This window comes from Mastigoproctus giganteus, chromosome 10 (genome assembly GCF_048544385.1).
Source record: "Mastigoproctus giganteus isolate SK-2022 chromosome 10, ASM4854438v1, whole genome shotgun sequence".
NCBI lineage: Eukaryota > Metazoa > Arthropoda > Arachnida > Uropygi > Thelyphonidae > Mastigoproctus > Mastigoproctus giganteus.
Genome location: NC_143584.1, coordinates 149,397,989 through 149,411,987, shown reverse-complemented (window position 1 = coordinate 149,411,987; position 13,999 = coordinate 149,397,989). Strand labels below are relative to the sequence as shown.

The 13,999-nt window shown below is 37.0% G+C and overlaps 1 protein-coding gene across 2 annotated transcripts in view; it reads right to left on the bottom strand.

The window, feature by feature from the left end:
* Window positions 1-13,999, bottom strand: part of Ubr3 (Ubr3 ubiquitin ligase) — a 452,715-nt gene that overhangs the window by 225,324 nt on the left and 213,392 nt on the right. For both annotated transcript variants that reach the window (XM_090383419.1, XM_090383420.1), the window contains exon 17: window positions 181-291. In XM_090383419.1, coding sequence (XP_090239545.1) covers window positions 181-291 — 111 coding nt within the window. The remainder of the gene's footprint in view (window positions 1-180; window positions 292-13,999) is intronic.

Sequence of the window (13,999 nt, the reverse complement as noted above, 5' to 3'; positions counted from 1 at the left end):
CCCTTTTGACACTCTCTTAAGCTAGTTAAGGTTCTTCCTGCAGCATGAAAATTAGTCAACAGTCAGCTTTTTCCTGAAAAGCTGAAAATATTTGAATATACATTTCCCTATTTCTAAAATAATAGGAAATATTAGGAAATACACAAGAAGAGGTGGACATATGACTGCACAAATACCTACCTGTTTTTCGGGCAGTGAAGAAGATGAAGAAGAAGAAAATCTAAGAGCCATTTCAAGCAAGTATATGCATAAGGATACTACCTGTTCTGGAATATCTGGATCATGAAAAGCCTGTGATGAAATAAACAAAATTACAGTATTTTATAAACAGAGGTACACAGTTGTTAAAGTGAAAATGAAATTAACTTTTTTTTCTTAAAAATATCTTCGCTAAAGGGAATTGTAAGAGAAAATTAATTATATATGATAATATATTAAATTAATCTTTAAATCTGTAGCATATGCATTCAAGTTATAAGGTATCTAAATTTATTTCTCACTAAATAATCAAAGTATATGTGCAGGACTGCTTTTACTCTTAATTGCAAATTAGTTCTGAATGATTTCAGAAGATGACAGCACAGTGCACCATGTCACATTGATTGCAATACCCTAAACAGTATACTATGTTTATAAACTTAAAATGGAGTCCTTCACTCATCAAGAATACCATGTGATTACAGTCGATTCCGGTTATTTGGGACACATCGGGACTAGTGCATTTTGGGCCGATTAAGCGGCTGCCCCAATTATCCGAAGTTTCACGTAAATAGTTAAAAATACAATTTATCCCCCCCCCCTTTACAATTAGTTCACTGTACAATCAAATCACGTTACGACGAACTCACCACAGTAATGTACCGTTCACTATATGATGTGTAGTAAGCGCCGGTCATTGTGATCACGTTTGTGAATTGAATTTTAATTCTATTAAACAGCGATTCTAATTAGCGAAAATAGGAGGAATATTATCCACAGTCTATAAAAGTAAAGATATATTAAGCATAAATTTACTCTTTATTACCTTACTAATTAAAAAATTAAATGATACGTGAAAATCGGAAGAATATACGTGATAATCAGAATAATTAATAAGTACTGTAATATGTACATACTAACTAGTTGACATTTCTGTTCACTGACATTTGTGGGTGGGGGTTAAAATTTAAAACAGTAAAAAGATAAGCAATCAATAACAAAGAACACGGCACACACAAATTGCAAGTAACACAACACGCGCAAGTGAGAACGGAGTAACAAATTACAAAGCTTTAAAAATAGGAATGAAGAGAACAGTCTGAAAATTGTTTTTTTTGTATGATTGAAGATTCCATGGAAGTGTAAACACATTTTACCATAATAACCCACAGAATTCCAGCTGTCGGTATTACCGCAAATTCAATAAAATCGAGTTTACTGTCCGTTTATGATAGATTGCACTAACAGCAAAGCCCAATAAACAGGTGACTGCTAATTGTTTTTATGGTTGTGACCTCCAGAAATCCGACCTAATTACGTGGTACGGTCGGAGACAATCGTAGGGTAATCTCCAGTGCCGAGATCTCCTGCCCCGATTAAACGGCATTTTGTCCCAAATAAGCGAAGTAAACCCTGGCTATTTTCTCGATTGGTTTTTGTTTTTTAAGATTTGCCCCATATAAACGGCTGCCCCGATTAACCGGTGGCCCAAATAACCGGAATCCACTGTATCTGATTTTTGCATCTCACCAGGAAAAGTCCAATTGAAATCCATTGGGAAATATCAGAAGTGTGTCCTGTAGACCTTACGGATGTGAAAAATGTTCATAGCTGGGTACATAACTTTCATGAAGGACAGGAGTCCAGCAAGAATGAAGCCTGTGAACCAAGATGTTGACTCAGTCATTCCAATCCAACATCTGCTGGGATGAGGAAATGGTTTTGGGTAACAGAAGATCAACAGTGGGTGAACTTGCAACAGCTACAGTCATTTGTGCTGGATCCATGCATATCACACTCCAAGATCTTAGAGTGAGCAGGCATCAGATCAGTGGGTCTCAAGAACAAAAAGACAATTGTGTCAACCTGTGTGAAGCAATGTTCACTTGAGATAATGCAGTAAATGGATCTTTTCTTTCCTTGGTCATGATGGATGAGACATGAGTTCCACTCTTCAATTCAGAAACAAAAATCAGTCTGCCCAATGGAAGAAAAGTTCCATGTCGTTGCAAGTGCAGAGAAAATGATGGCTAATGTTTTCTGGGATACTGATAGAATAATTCTTACCCATTTTGTATCCACAGGCATTACAGTGACAGGAAACTCATATGAAGACGTTTCAAAAAAAAAAAAAAAAAATTTCCTCCCAGCACTTCAGAAAAATCATCCACACAAACTGATTCACATTTGTTTCCATCAGGACAACACTTCACCCCATTGTTCTGGAAATGTGCAAAATATTTTTACAGAAAACAGCACTGAGTTTATCCCACATTCTCCACACTTGCCTTAACATGCAACCAGTGACTTTTGGTTGTTTCCAATGATGAAGGATACACTTTGTGGCAGAAGATTTCCTAGCCAACAAGTAGCTGCTTCTGCCATTTACCAGTGGGCTGAACATAGCTCCTCCAAAGAAAGCTCTGTCACAGCCTTAACAGCTTGGAAGGATAGGTGTGAAAAAATGTGTGCAGCTTCTAGGAGACTATGTTGAAAAGTTAGGAAAATCTCATCTCTGTATTTTGTGTACTTTATGAGAAACAAATTTGGAGACCTTATAATTTGAATACATCTCATACGTCACATATCATCTCATAAAATAAAATTGTGTGATGTTTATTAGTTTGAATAATTTAATTTCAGAGTGAAAAAATATCTTAAATAATGTAATCCCAAATGTAATCTCTCAAATAATATTAGTAGAGACAAAATGGTGCAAGTGTATACAGCATCAGTCATGTAATCAGTTCTAGAAAATCATAGATTATATTTCCCAAGGAAAAAAATGCCACAAACACTAGTCCTTTGATGCAGCTACAGTGATCTGAGTCCTGGTGAAAAGTTCCTTGCTGTTGTTTGGGGTCTCCAACACAGCAAACATCAGCATGATGACTCAAGACTCTTACATTGGCATCTGGATAGTCAAGTCTAAGCCACTAATCTACTCTTAAATATGTGGACTGCATCATTTTGCTGATGAGAAGGATGAGAAGGTGGTTCAATAAAAAAATCGCCCTGACCTACTTCCACATATCGCAAGAGTCATGATATTTTGTGTGTAGCATCATACATATCTCTGTACCAAAGGTATAAAATTTTGGCCCTGTGTCTTAATTTGTTTTTCTCTTACGGAGCTGAACATGTGACGAAGTAGTATCATGGACAAAATTGAAGCTAGAGCTGTAATCCGGTATCCGTTTTTGAAGGGGAAATCTCCTAAAGAAATCCACGAGGAGATGACTGCTGTATATAAGGATGAAGCCCATCCTATGGAATTGTGAAGCACTGGCATAGACAGTTTAGGTGTGGTCGGACATCGGTAGAATCTGAACTCATTCCAGGTCGTCCCCATTCAGCCATTGACAACTGCACAATCAGAAAGGTGGAGTAGTTAATTATGGAAGATCGCCGGATATCTGTGTGTGAATTGTCCCAGGAGGTGAAGATTAGTGTGGGTTCTGTTGAAACAGTCCTTCATAACCAACTCCATTTACAGAAATTGAGTGCAAGATGGATTCCCTGATTATTGACTGGTTTCCAGAAGGCTGATCGTGAACAGAAATCACAAGAGTTGTTAGCCATGTGTCAAAAAAATGAGGAAGACTTTTTCTCTCATCAAATCACTCAGGATGAAAGTTGGATACACCATTTCAACCCTGAAAGTAAAAAGCAGTCCATGGAATGGCAACATTATGGTTTCCCACCCACCAAGAAGGGTCCAAGTGTCAGCAGGAAAGGTCTTGCTTACAGTGTTTTGGGATGAGAAAGGCATAATAATGACTGATTACCTGCTGAAAGGTAGAACAATTACAGGTGCCTCTTATACCAACTTACTCACAAAATTACGGGAGAAAATCAAACATGTAGACATGGCATACTGTCCAAAGGTGTGAGAATGCTTCAGTTCACACTTCTGAAATTGCAACAACAGAAGCGGCCACTTCTGGATATGAAATACTGCCCCATCCAGCCTACTCATCCGATCTTGCACCATTGGACTTCTTGTTTCCTTCCCTCAAATCATTTCTTCGGGGGACCCACTTCCCCGATGACGAGGCACTCATTTCTGAAACAGAGTTTCAGAAATGAGTTAGAAGTGGTGAGGTTGGTCTTTGAACCATGACTCTCATGGTTCAAAGACCAACCTCACCACTTCTAAAAAACGGTATCCATAGCCTCATCCATCGATGGGGAAAATGTGTAAATCTGCAAGGTGGCTATGTAGAAAAAAAATAAAATGTCTGTGCCACCTTTTCTTACTTCTGACTGAAACCTTTAGACTAAAACTTTAGGACTAAAACCTGTGCCAAGAATCAACAGGCTAGAATCTCTGCAGCTAGGTCAGAACGATTCTTTATTGAACCACCCTTGTATATTTGTGAAATGAACAAGTGTTTAGGAAGTTTAGATCTATTCACAGATAACTTTGTTCTATTATTTTGACCATTCATGTTGTATTCAGAAGTAAGAAAAGGTGGCACAGACATTTTTTTTTTTCCCCCATTATGAAAACCCCAAACACAAGAGGTATTAGAACCTATAGTACTTAGTACCGTCCTTGGGTTAGAGGTTGAAAAGACGAAAGAAGATATTTGTTGACATTAGACTTGAACTTCTGTAGACTGTAATTTTCAGGAAATACGTATGAAGGAAGGTTCTTCCAGAACATGGCAGTTGAATGAATAAACAAGGAAGATGAAAAGTTCGTTTTGTGAGTTTGAAGTTGGACAGTAAATGGATGTTGGTGGCAAGTGTTAGGAATGTTTTAAGAGAGAGCGGGAATTATAGAAACCAATTCAGAAGAACAGTGCCCTGGAAGTATCTGTAGAAAAGGCACGCAGCAGAAACTGTACGTCTATGAGACAGCGAGTGGAGAGACTCTGTTAAAGAGGAGTCATTAATTAACCTAACTGCCCTCTTCTGAATGGAATCTAGAAGCCTGAGAAAGGTTTTGGGGGCACCACCCCCAGATGTGGGAACAATATTCCATGGTAAGGTGGATTTGTGATTTGTACAGAGTGAACAGCTGTTTGGAAGAAAAGAAAGCCGAGAGCGAAAGAGAAAACCAAGTTTTTTTTAGATGCACAGGAAGCAATATTTGTAATGTGCTTGTGCCAAGAGAGATCAGAAGTCAGGGTAATCCCCAAAAGGCGCCTCCGTAGCCAGGTGGGAAGGAGCAGCAGTGCGTAGCACACACTTCTTGATTAGACTGGGGTTCGAGCCCGTCACCACCAAATACGGCGGATGCGGAAAGGTCAGGGAATGACCACCGCATATCCCGGAGCAATATGGTCTAAGTTGCTAATGCTCCTAAAAACCAAAAAAACAAACAAAACAAAAACAATCCCCAAAAGAGATATATCATTTTGCCTAGAAATTGGAGTGTCACCAAAGACAAGCATAAGAGCAAAAGAAGAATCATTTTTGCGAGATATAAGACAAGACTGAGTTTTAAAAGGATTGAAATCAACTAAGTTGTCTTTGCCCCACTGGAGAATTACCTGGAGATCAGCATTTAAGGAATTGGTAGCGGATATTTGAGAAGTTCGACAAGGAGTTCGACAAGGAGACACAATATCTCCGAACCTGTTTACTGCTGCCTTTGAGAATGCTTTCAGAAGATTAGACTGGTTGCAGAAAGGAGTCAATGTGAACGGAGAGTACCTAAACCATTTACGATTTACAGATGACATTGTGGTCATAAGCCACGATCTCAAAGAATTAGAGGAAAATCTTAATCAGTTATGCACAGTTAGTAAGGATTTTGGACTAAAGATGAATATGGCTAAAATAAAAGTAATGATGAACAAGTATGCCACAGAAAGGGAAATAATGATTGAAGGAGCAGTAATTGAAAAGGTGGAGTCATATACTTATCTGGGACAAGTTATCAGCTGTAATAATGATAAATGGATGGAGGTCAACAGAAGAATAAATTTCGGATGGATAGCATTCAGGAAATATAGTCACATACTGAAGAGCAATATCCCAGTTTGTCTGAAACATAAAATAATGAACTAATGTATACTCCCCACCATGACTTATGGAAGTGAAACTTGGGCACTCACCAAAAGAATGGAAGAAAAGCTGAGAAGTACACAGCGAAGAATGGAACGAATTATATTAGGAATCACACTGTTAGATAAGAAGAGAAATACATGGATTAGGCAGCAAACTCAAGTAAAGGACATTCTTATCAAAACTAAAGAACTAAAATGGTCTTGGGCAGGACACATAGCTCGAAGACATGATGACAGATGGACTAAGAAAATAATAGAATGGTATCCAAGAGGAGCTAGAAGAAAACCTGGAAGACAAAGGCGGAGATGGATAGATGAAATTCATGAGTTTCTGGGTAGTAAATGGATGACCAGTGCTCAAAACAGAAGGAACTGGAAAGTTGCTGGAGAGGCCTTCATCCTGCAGTGGTTTGAAAATGGCTGATGATGATGATGATGATTTGAGAAGTTGAAATTGATTGAGCAGGGCAAGGTTTCTCAAAATGGAAAGCGGAATGCAATGTGCTACCACCAGCAAAACTATGGATAGGATTTCCAGTCAATGGAAGAAAGTCATTAATGTACAAGAGGAAAAGAGTGGGGGAAAGAACTGAACCTTAGGGGACACCAGCATTAGTTGGAGAAGTTAGAAGATAGATAGCCAATGACCATCACCCTCAGTGAAAAATCAGAGAGAAAACTGGATAAACAATTACAAAAAACAGTTGGCAAACCATAAGATGGAGGCTTGTTTAGGAGAACTTTATGCCAAACACGATCGAAAGCCTTTGAGATGTCAAAAGCAACTGCTTGTGTTTCCCCGAACTTTTCCATTGAATTTGTCCATAAATGGGTAACATAAGCCAGAATATCACCAGTGGATCGACAATGGCGATCATTGATCAGGCGGAAGGTTTCTAGGTAGTTTAAGAGTTGGCAGTTAATTGATTTCTCCATTACTTTAGAAAGAGTAGAAGTAATTGCAATGGGACAAAAATTTGATGGGAGGGATTTGTCACCCTTTTTAGGAACTGGCTGGATATGAGCAAATTTCCAAGCAGAACGAAAAACACATTTGGAATAAGAAACTGAAAAAAGGCGGCAAAGAACAGGAGTAATTTCAGGAGCACAGGTTTTGAGAACAAGTGGAGAAATACCATCAGGACCTAGAGCTTTCTTAGCATCAAGATTCGTCAAAATCCTTCTGACATCCTTTTGACAGAAGACCACAGGAGGCATTGAATGAAGCGTGTTAGGAATGGTGGGAGGCATTTTACTAAGATCATTGATACAGGAGTTGGAAGAAAAATGGGATGCTAGCAGGTTAGCTTTATCCTTAGCTGAAGTGCAAAGTTCTTCTCTTGAACAGCCTTAGCACATTTATTGGAAAACCAAGATTTTAAAGTGGAATGTGGACGACATTTTAAAGTGGAATATGGACGACATTTTAAAGTGGAATGTGGAATAAAGGATTCCATTCCTACAAGAATAATTTCACTGACATGATCTGAGCAAACGTTGACATCAGAAGTTTTGAAACAGAAATCCGACCAAGGAAAAGAGAAAAGAAATCTCGCAAGTCATCCCATTTTGCATTCTTGTAATGCCAAACAATACAAGGTTGGGAATAGCCATGAGATAAAGGCTCCACTGGAGAAGAGACAATCACCAAGTTGTGATCTGAAGTGCCTAAAGGACCTCTCACTTCGACCGTGTACTTAGAAGGGTTGTTTGTGAGAAAAAGATCAAGCGTATTCATACAGTGGCTGTATGATTAGGATTGTCCGGTATTCTTTTAGGTAAATAAACAATCTGTGCTAGGTCATTAGTAATTGCAAAAGCCTCAGCATCTCGACCTGCTGGGTCGGTGTGACTAGAAAATGGAAGTCAGCTAGAGTTGTGAACATTAAAATCACCACGGAAAATTACCTCACTTTTAGGAAAGTTGGACTGGAGAAAGTCAAGTTGCAAAGAGAGGAAGTCAAAGAGCTCCAAGTGATTAGTGGAGTTGGGAGAACAGTAGAGACAACAGATAAATTTGACACAATGAGGTAGAGAGATTTTAAGCCAGAGAAGATCGAAACGAGGAGATTCCAAATTACCAAGTCTCTGACAGGGAATATCGGAACGGACATATGCACAAGTACCACCTTCGAGGCGAAAGGAATCATACAATACAGTGAATAATTTGGGCAAATGAGATTAGCAGTGGTCGAATCAACCGATAACTGAGATTTTGTCAGAAAAAGTACATGGGGTTTGGCAGACTGCAAGTGGAAATGGACATCGTTGAGATTAGAATCGAGACCACGTATATTTGTGAAATGAACTAGGAAGAGTTTGGAAGGATTAGATCTTTTCGCAGATAAGCTTACTCTATCAGTTTGACAATATATGGTGTATTCAATAGTAAGAAAAAGTGTGTGGGGGGGGGACATGCTGTATGAAGCAATGAAATTTTTGGATATGGCATACACATGGTAAGAATATACCCAGATCCTTGACATAACTGTTAATTGTCATTTGTTTTTTTTAGGTGCATTAGCAACTAAGGCCATATTGCTCCGCTGATATGCTCTGGTCATTCCCTGACCTTTCCACATCCTCCATATTTGGTGGTCACGGGCTCAAACCCTGAATCAAGAAGCATGTGCTACGTGTGCACTGAACCCTGAGGAACTCCACTAATAACATTAGTCCACGATGAGCAGTGTCCAGTGATTACCACTCTCTGTCTTCTCCCACTCAACTATCCCTTTATCCATAGCAGCTATTTGCCTCCAATGCCAAACTACTCCAATTTGTTCAGCAGTCTTTCATGTGCAACAGTATCAAAAGCCTTTCTAAGATCCAAATATATGATATCAAAGTTATTCCTTGCATCCAGTTCCTTTGAGACCACATCATAGTATCCAATCAAATTGGTCAGGCAAGACTTTCCCTTAACAAAACCATGCTGTGTCCGAGCTATAACTGAAGTCTAGATGATCCTGCAGTGCTTCTTTAACCAGTGACTCCATTAATTTTCCTGGAACAGAAGTTAAACTAACAGGTCTATAATTACTTGTGTCGACCTTTGATCCTCCTTTGTGAATTAGGGTCATATTTGCACATCTCCAATCCATGGGTCCCTCTCCTGAGTCCAAAGAAGCTCTCATAATTATGGCTAAGGGTTTGCTTACTTCTTTAATATAACTGGATAGTTCCCGTTCACCCCGGGTGCCTTTTTTATGTTTATCTTCAACAATTTCTCCTCCACTTTCCTCTCAGTTATTACAAAATCATCTAGCTCACTCCCAAAGTTTAACTCACCTCTTGCATTCCCCTCCCTGAATAACTCCTCATGGGTTAATGTAGATGCAAAATAATTGAGTTTATTAGCCACCTGAGCAGGATCATCAACAGTTGAACCATCAATATCCAGTGGGCCAATCTGATTCAACCCTTTCCCTCTGGAGTTTACATAGGTAAAGAACTCTTTGCTGTTTTTCTTTGCATCCTTTGCCAAAGATTTCTTATAACCTGCCTAACCTCCTTTGTAACTTGGTTACAGACCAGCTTATATCTATCATAGGCTTCTGTGTCACATGTTAATTTATATGTATCCCATGCATTTTTATTCTCTCACATATCTAATTAGTTCATCTGACATCCATTTAGGCCTAAACCTTGAACAATATTTCTCAGTTGGTATGAAAAGCCTAGTAGCTGCCAAGATAAATTCTTTGAATGCTTTCCATTTTGAATTTGCTGTTGGTAACATCATCAGTTGGTCCCACCGTATAGAATTTAAATACTGTCTAAGACCACCGTAGTCGCCTTTACGAAAGCAAAACCCCTTCCCTTTACCCCTGACGATAGTTACCTCTTTGAGTTTATCCCACTTCAGCACACTGTGATCACTGCCACGTGGTGGTTCCTTTATCTGCAGATTCAAAATGGTCTAATTTGGGATACATGACCTCCTAAACTTTCAAAAAAATCATGGATTCCTGTTGCAGTAATACACACAGGATAAACAGAAAACAAGCCTTGAATGTGGTTAACCCAATAACCATGAAACAGCTCAAACAAACTGAAAACACAAAATGTAAATTTCAAGGTTACTCAGAACCAAGAATGGGGCTTAACAAAATGCAAATATACAACAAAAAGTCTACTAAAGTACAAAACATAAAAAATTAAACATGGTGTAATCAACTAATGATGTACTAAAATGAAACACTACTATACCAAATATAAGAACTGCTAAGTGCAACAAATTATGCTAATGTGGTAATAACTGCAACTAATGTGCAAGCAAAATGATAAAATAAAATTAATTAATTAACTGAAACTAAATAATGAAAAATCAAATACCAAAATTTAGCAAGCATGACCTAAAATACATATCTGCATTTTAGGTAAATAAATTGAGCATTAGTTAAGTTTTTCTCAGGTTGCAATTCTGTATAAAATTCAATGTGGACAACACACAGTCCATTAGTATTTTTGTTGTGTCTACTTACATCCTCTATTACCCACTGTTCTTCAATATGATTACCCCTATCCTTATTTAGTTATTAAATTAATTTTGCTTTTCTACTGTTTGAATTTTCTTTGTGTTTAGTTGTTTAAATAAATAATGGAAACACAAAGACCCAAAATCCTTTTATTTGGCTTTTATCGACACATAAATTCATACTTTCAATTTAAGTTCTTCTTTAATTATTGGGTTAACCATATTTAACTACTCATTCTGTCTTCATTGCTCACATTCATTTCCTATTCATTCTGTCTTCACTGCTCACACATCAGGGAATCCATAGTCATTTCACCAATTTAGCAAGCTATGACAGAAATTCAAGCACTTTGTAAATTTTCACAGAGCCAATGTCTCTGGTACTACATCGAGCATAACCTTGGGTATAACTACTAATTAATACAGAACATCAAATAAACCAAACTATACAAAGGTGACTATTAAACAACTATATAAAAACTTATTGCTACTCCCCATACATCTGTTTAGGTGCCATTATTATCTTGTCAGTGAGGAGCTGGGCATAAGCAGAAAGATTTGACAACTCCTTATATTCAAGCTGGGCAACTATTTGACTTTCAATAAAACAGAAAATTTCAATGAAAGTAAAGGGGAAGGGGAGAGAGAAATGAGACTCAAATCCCAGAGTCCTGCACACAAATAAAAACCATATCAAAGCATAAACCCATAACAAAGCCAACTTAATCAAAATCACATTAAACATCATTGTTGGAAGAGAGATGCTGCAAAACTAACAAAACACAAAACCATAACAGTACTGAAACTAACCTTAACAAAAACCATAAAAAAAAAGAAAAACATGGACAAACCAAGACAAAAATGCTGAAACTGATATCATTGTTGGAGGAAGATGCTATATTAGTGAACTATAAGTGCCAAAATTAATTACTTGTAATAAGAGTAAAATAAAAATTTATACACAAGTACTACAATGGGCGTCACCTCAAGTTACACCCAACTGAATCAGAATCTGATTTGTCCCTTCCCCACTTTCAGGGAAATTTCCAGTTTAAGCAGAGTTAAATGATTATACTCAGTTTGTATAAAATAGTCTTCTAAGTTGTCTAAGAGAGTCTTTTCATTTCAGGTCTTTCTGTTTCTGCCTAGTTCCTCACTGATGAAGTGACAAAGACTGAAAAAGCTGTGTGGATAGTGGCAATGGGTTTCATATGGTTCGTTAATAGTCACCTTTTATAACCAGATTTCTTTGGTGTTTTCCTCTACTAATTAGCAGGACTCATACATGAGGTTAGACCAAATGAAATACTTGTGTTGATTTGGGTCTGATTTATTCCCCTCCCCCATTCTTTACTTTCGGTGAAATTTTCAATACACTGCAAGTTTCTGTGCCGCTGTGCTTCCTTGGGAGAGTGCAGGGTCCACACTTGTTAAATTTGCTTTTTATTTTTATTCTTCGTTATGTATTAATTTATTTTATTTTTGCATATTAAATAAATAATTTTGATATTATTTATTACAGTTTGCAGCTAGTCTTATATTTGTGGTATAATAATATTTCATTTTGTTACATCATTTGATTACCTTACATTTAATATTTTAAGTTTTATATAACAAATCCAGGTCTTTTCTACATGGTTTCAGCAGGCAGAAACACTATCCACTGTGTACAGATGAGGAAAAGCATGGCATATCTTAAAATATATAATTTGGCCTGTATCAATGAGCTTTCCAGAAGTAAAAATAAAAGAATCATTCCTCTGCAGGTGGACATCAAAAATCAAAGACCTTGGTCTCTTCTTTTTGTCTCTTAACTCATCTGAGGTTTGGATGGGTACTTTTCATCAATTCTGAAATACATGAGTTCCTGTTTGCTATGGCTCCAAAATGGGGCATTATATTTTTCAATGTAAATGGCTTTGTCCAATCCAAATCTGTCATGAAGATCTTCACAAAGTATGAGGAAATGCAGTTTTCAATATTCAGATTCTTCTTTGAAAATATAATGTCCTGCAGTGTGAAACATGACAGAACAAGTTATATTTCCAAAGATGCAAATCACATGGTTATATAAAACATCACGATATGTTTAAAGAAAAGTTTAATATCTATTTGTTCAGAAAATTGTTATCACCAATAAATGTCATTCTACAGTGCTGATATCATCAAGGGAGGGGAAGATACTTGTAAACACTGCATTAACAACAAAACTTTCTGACAGTCTTTCTCGTTCAATTAGGTTGGAGGGTTTTGCAGTAAATCATCTGTATTGGTGGAGCAAGAAAAGTATCCAGAAATGATCTGGTCAACAAGGTGCTAAAAAAATTTAAAAATACTTGCTTAACCAAGACCACTGAAAAGTAGTGCATGATGAACTTTTGAGAGCTTTTCGTTCATCATTTATTTCCTTTGAAACCTAATGTTACACTCTACTATTCAGTCAGATAGATTTAGTTTATATACCTATAAGCTTTATTGCTGTTGCAGCTGTTCACTATTCAAACAATATCAGACAGCACACTGTTGACCACTATGTAATGCTTGATACTGTATGAACACAACTACATGAGCACCCTCATGTATATGAAGCAGACTGAATGATAAAAGAACGTTTTTGGATTATTAAGAGGGGGGAGAAAAAGGGGATGATTCATTATTCCTGTTTAACATTTGCCTTCTATATATTTTTAATATATAGAAGGAAAATGTTAAAGAAAGATAATGAATGTGGACTATACTGAATTCTGTCATGTTTTGTCCATTTAATTATTTCAGTGTTTTGAATTTGAGATTTACTGTTTTCAATAGTTTATTGCAAAAGAATCTTTTTAATTGTAAAGTTATTTCTGATAATAATAACTAGATGAAAAACAATCATATCGTCATGACCATTAGTTCATTACACACCACATTAATTTATTGAAAGTTTCAGCACAAAAGTTTAATTTATCATTGGATTTGTAAAATCGATGACCACATAAATTCTCACAAGGATAATCTTAATGAAAGAAGATATGAAAAGAGCACTATTTTAAGTTTTTAATAAAGTTACACAATTTGTTTCTATTTCTCTTGCACTCTAGCTCAGCAGTTACCACCTTTTCGAGAATGTGACCATTCTGATAATTCAGTATGGCTTCATGACCCAAGTCAATTCAAACCCAGGAAAGGGAGCAGGGAAATTTTTTGAAAATAATTATGTGAACTGTGCCAAACGAAAGCTATTACATCAAAGAGAAAAATAATAAAAAAACAAACATCACTTCTAAATTGATTGTGTTTAGTATTTAAATGACACTGC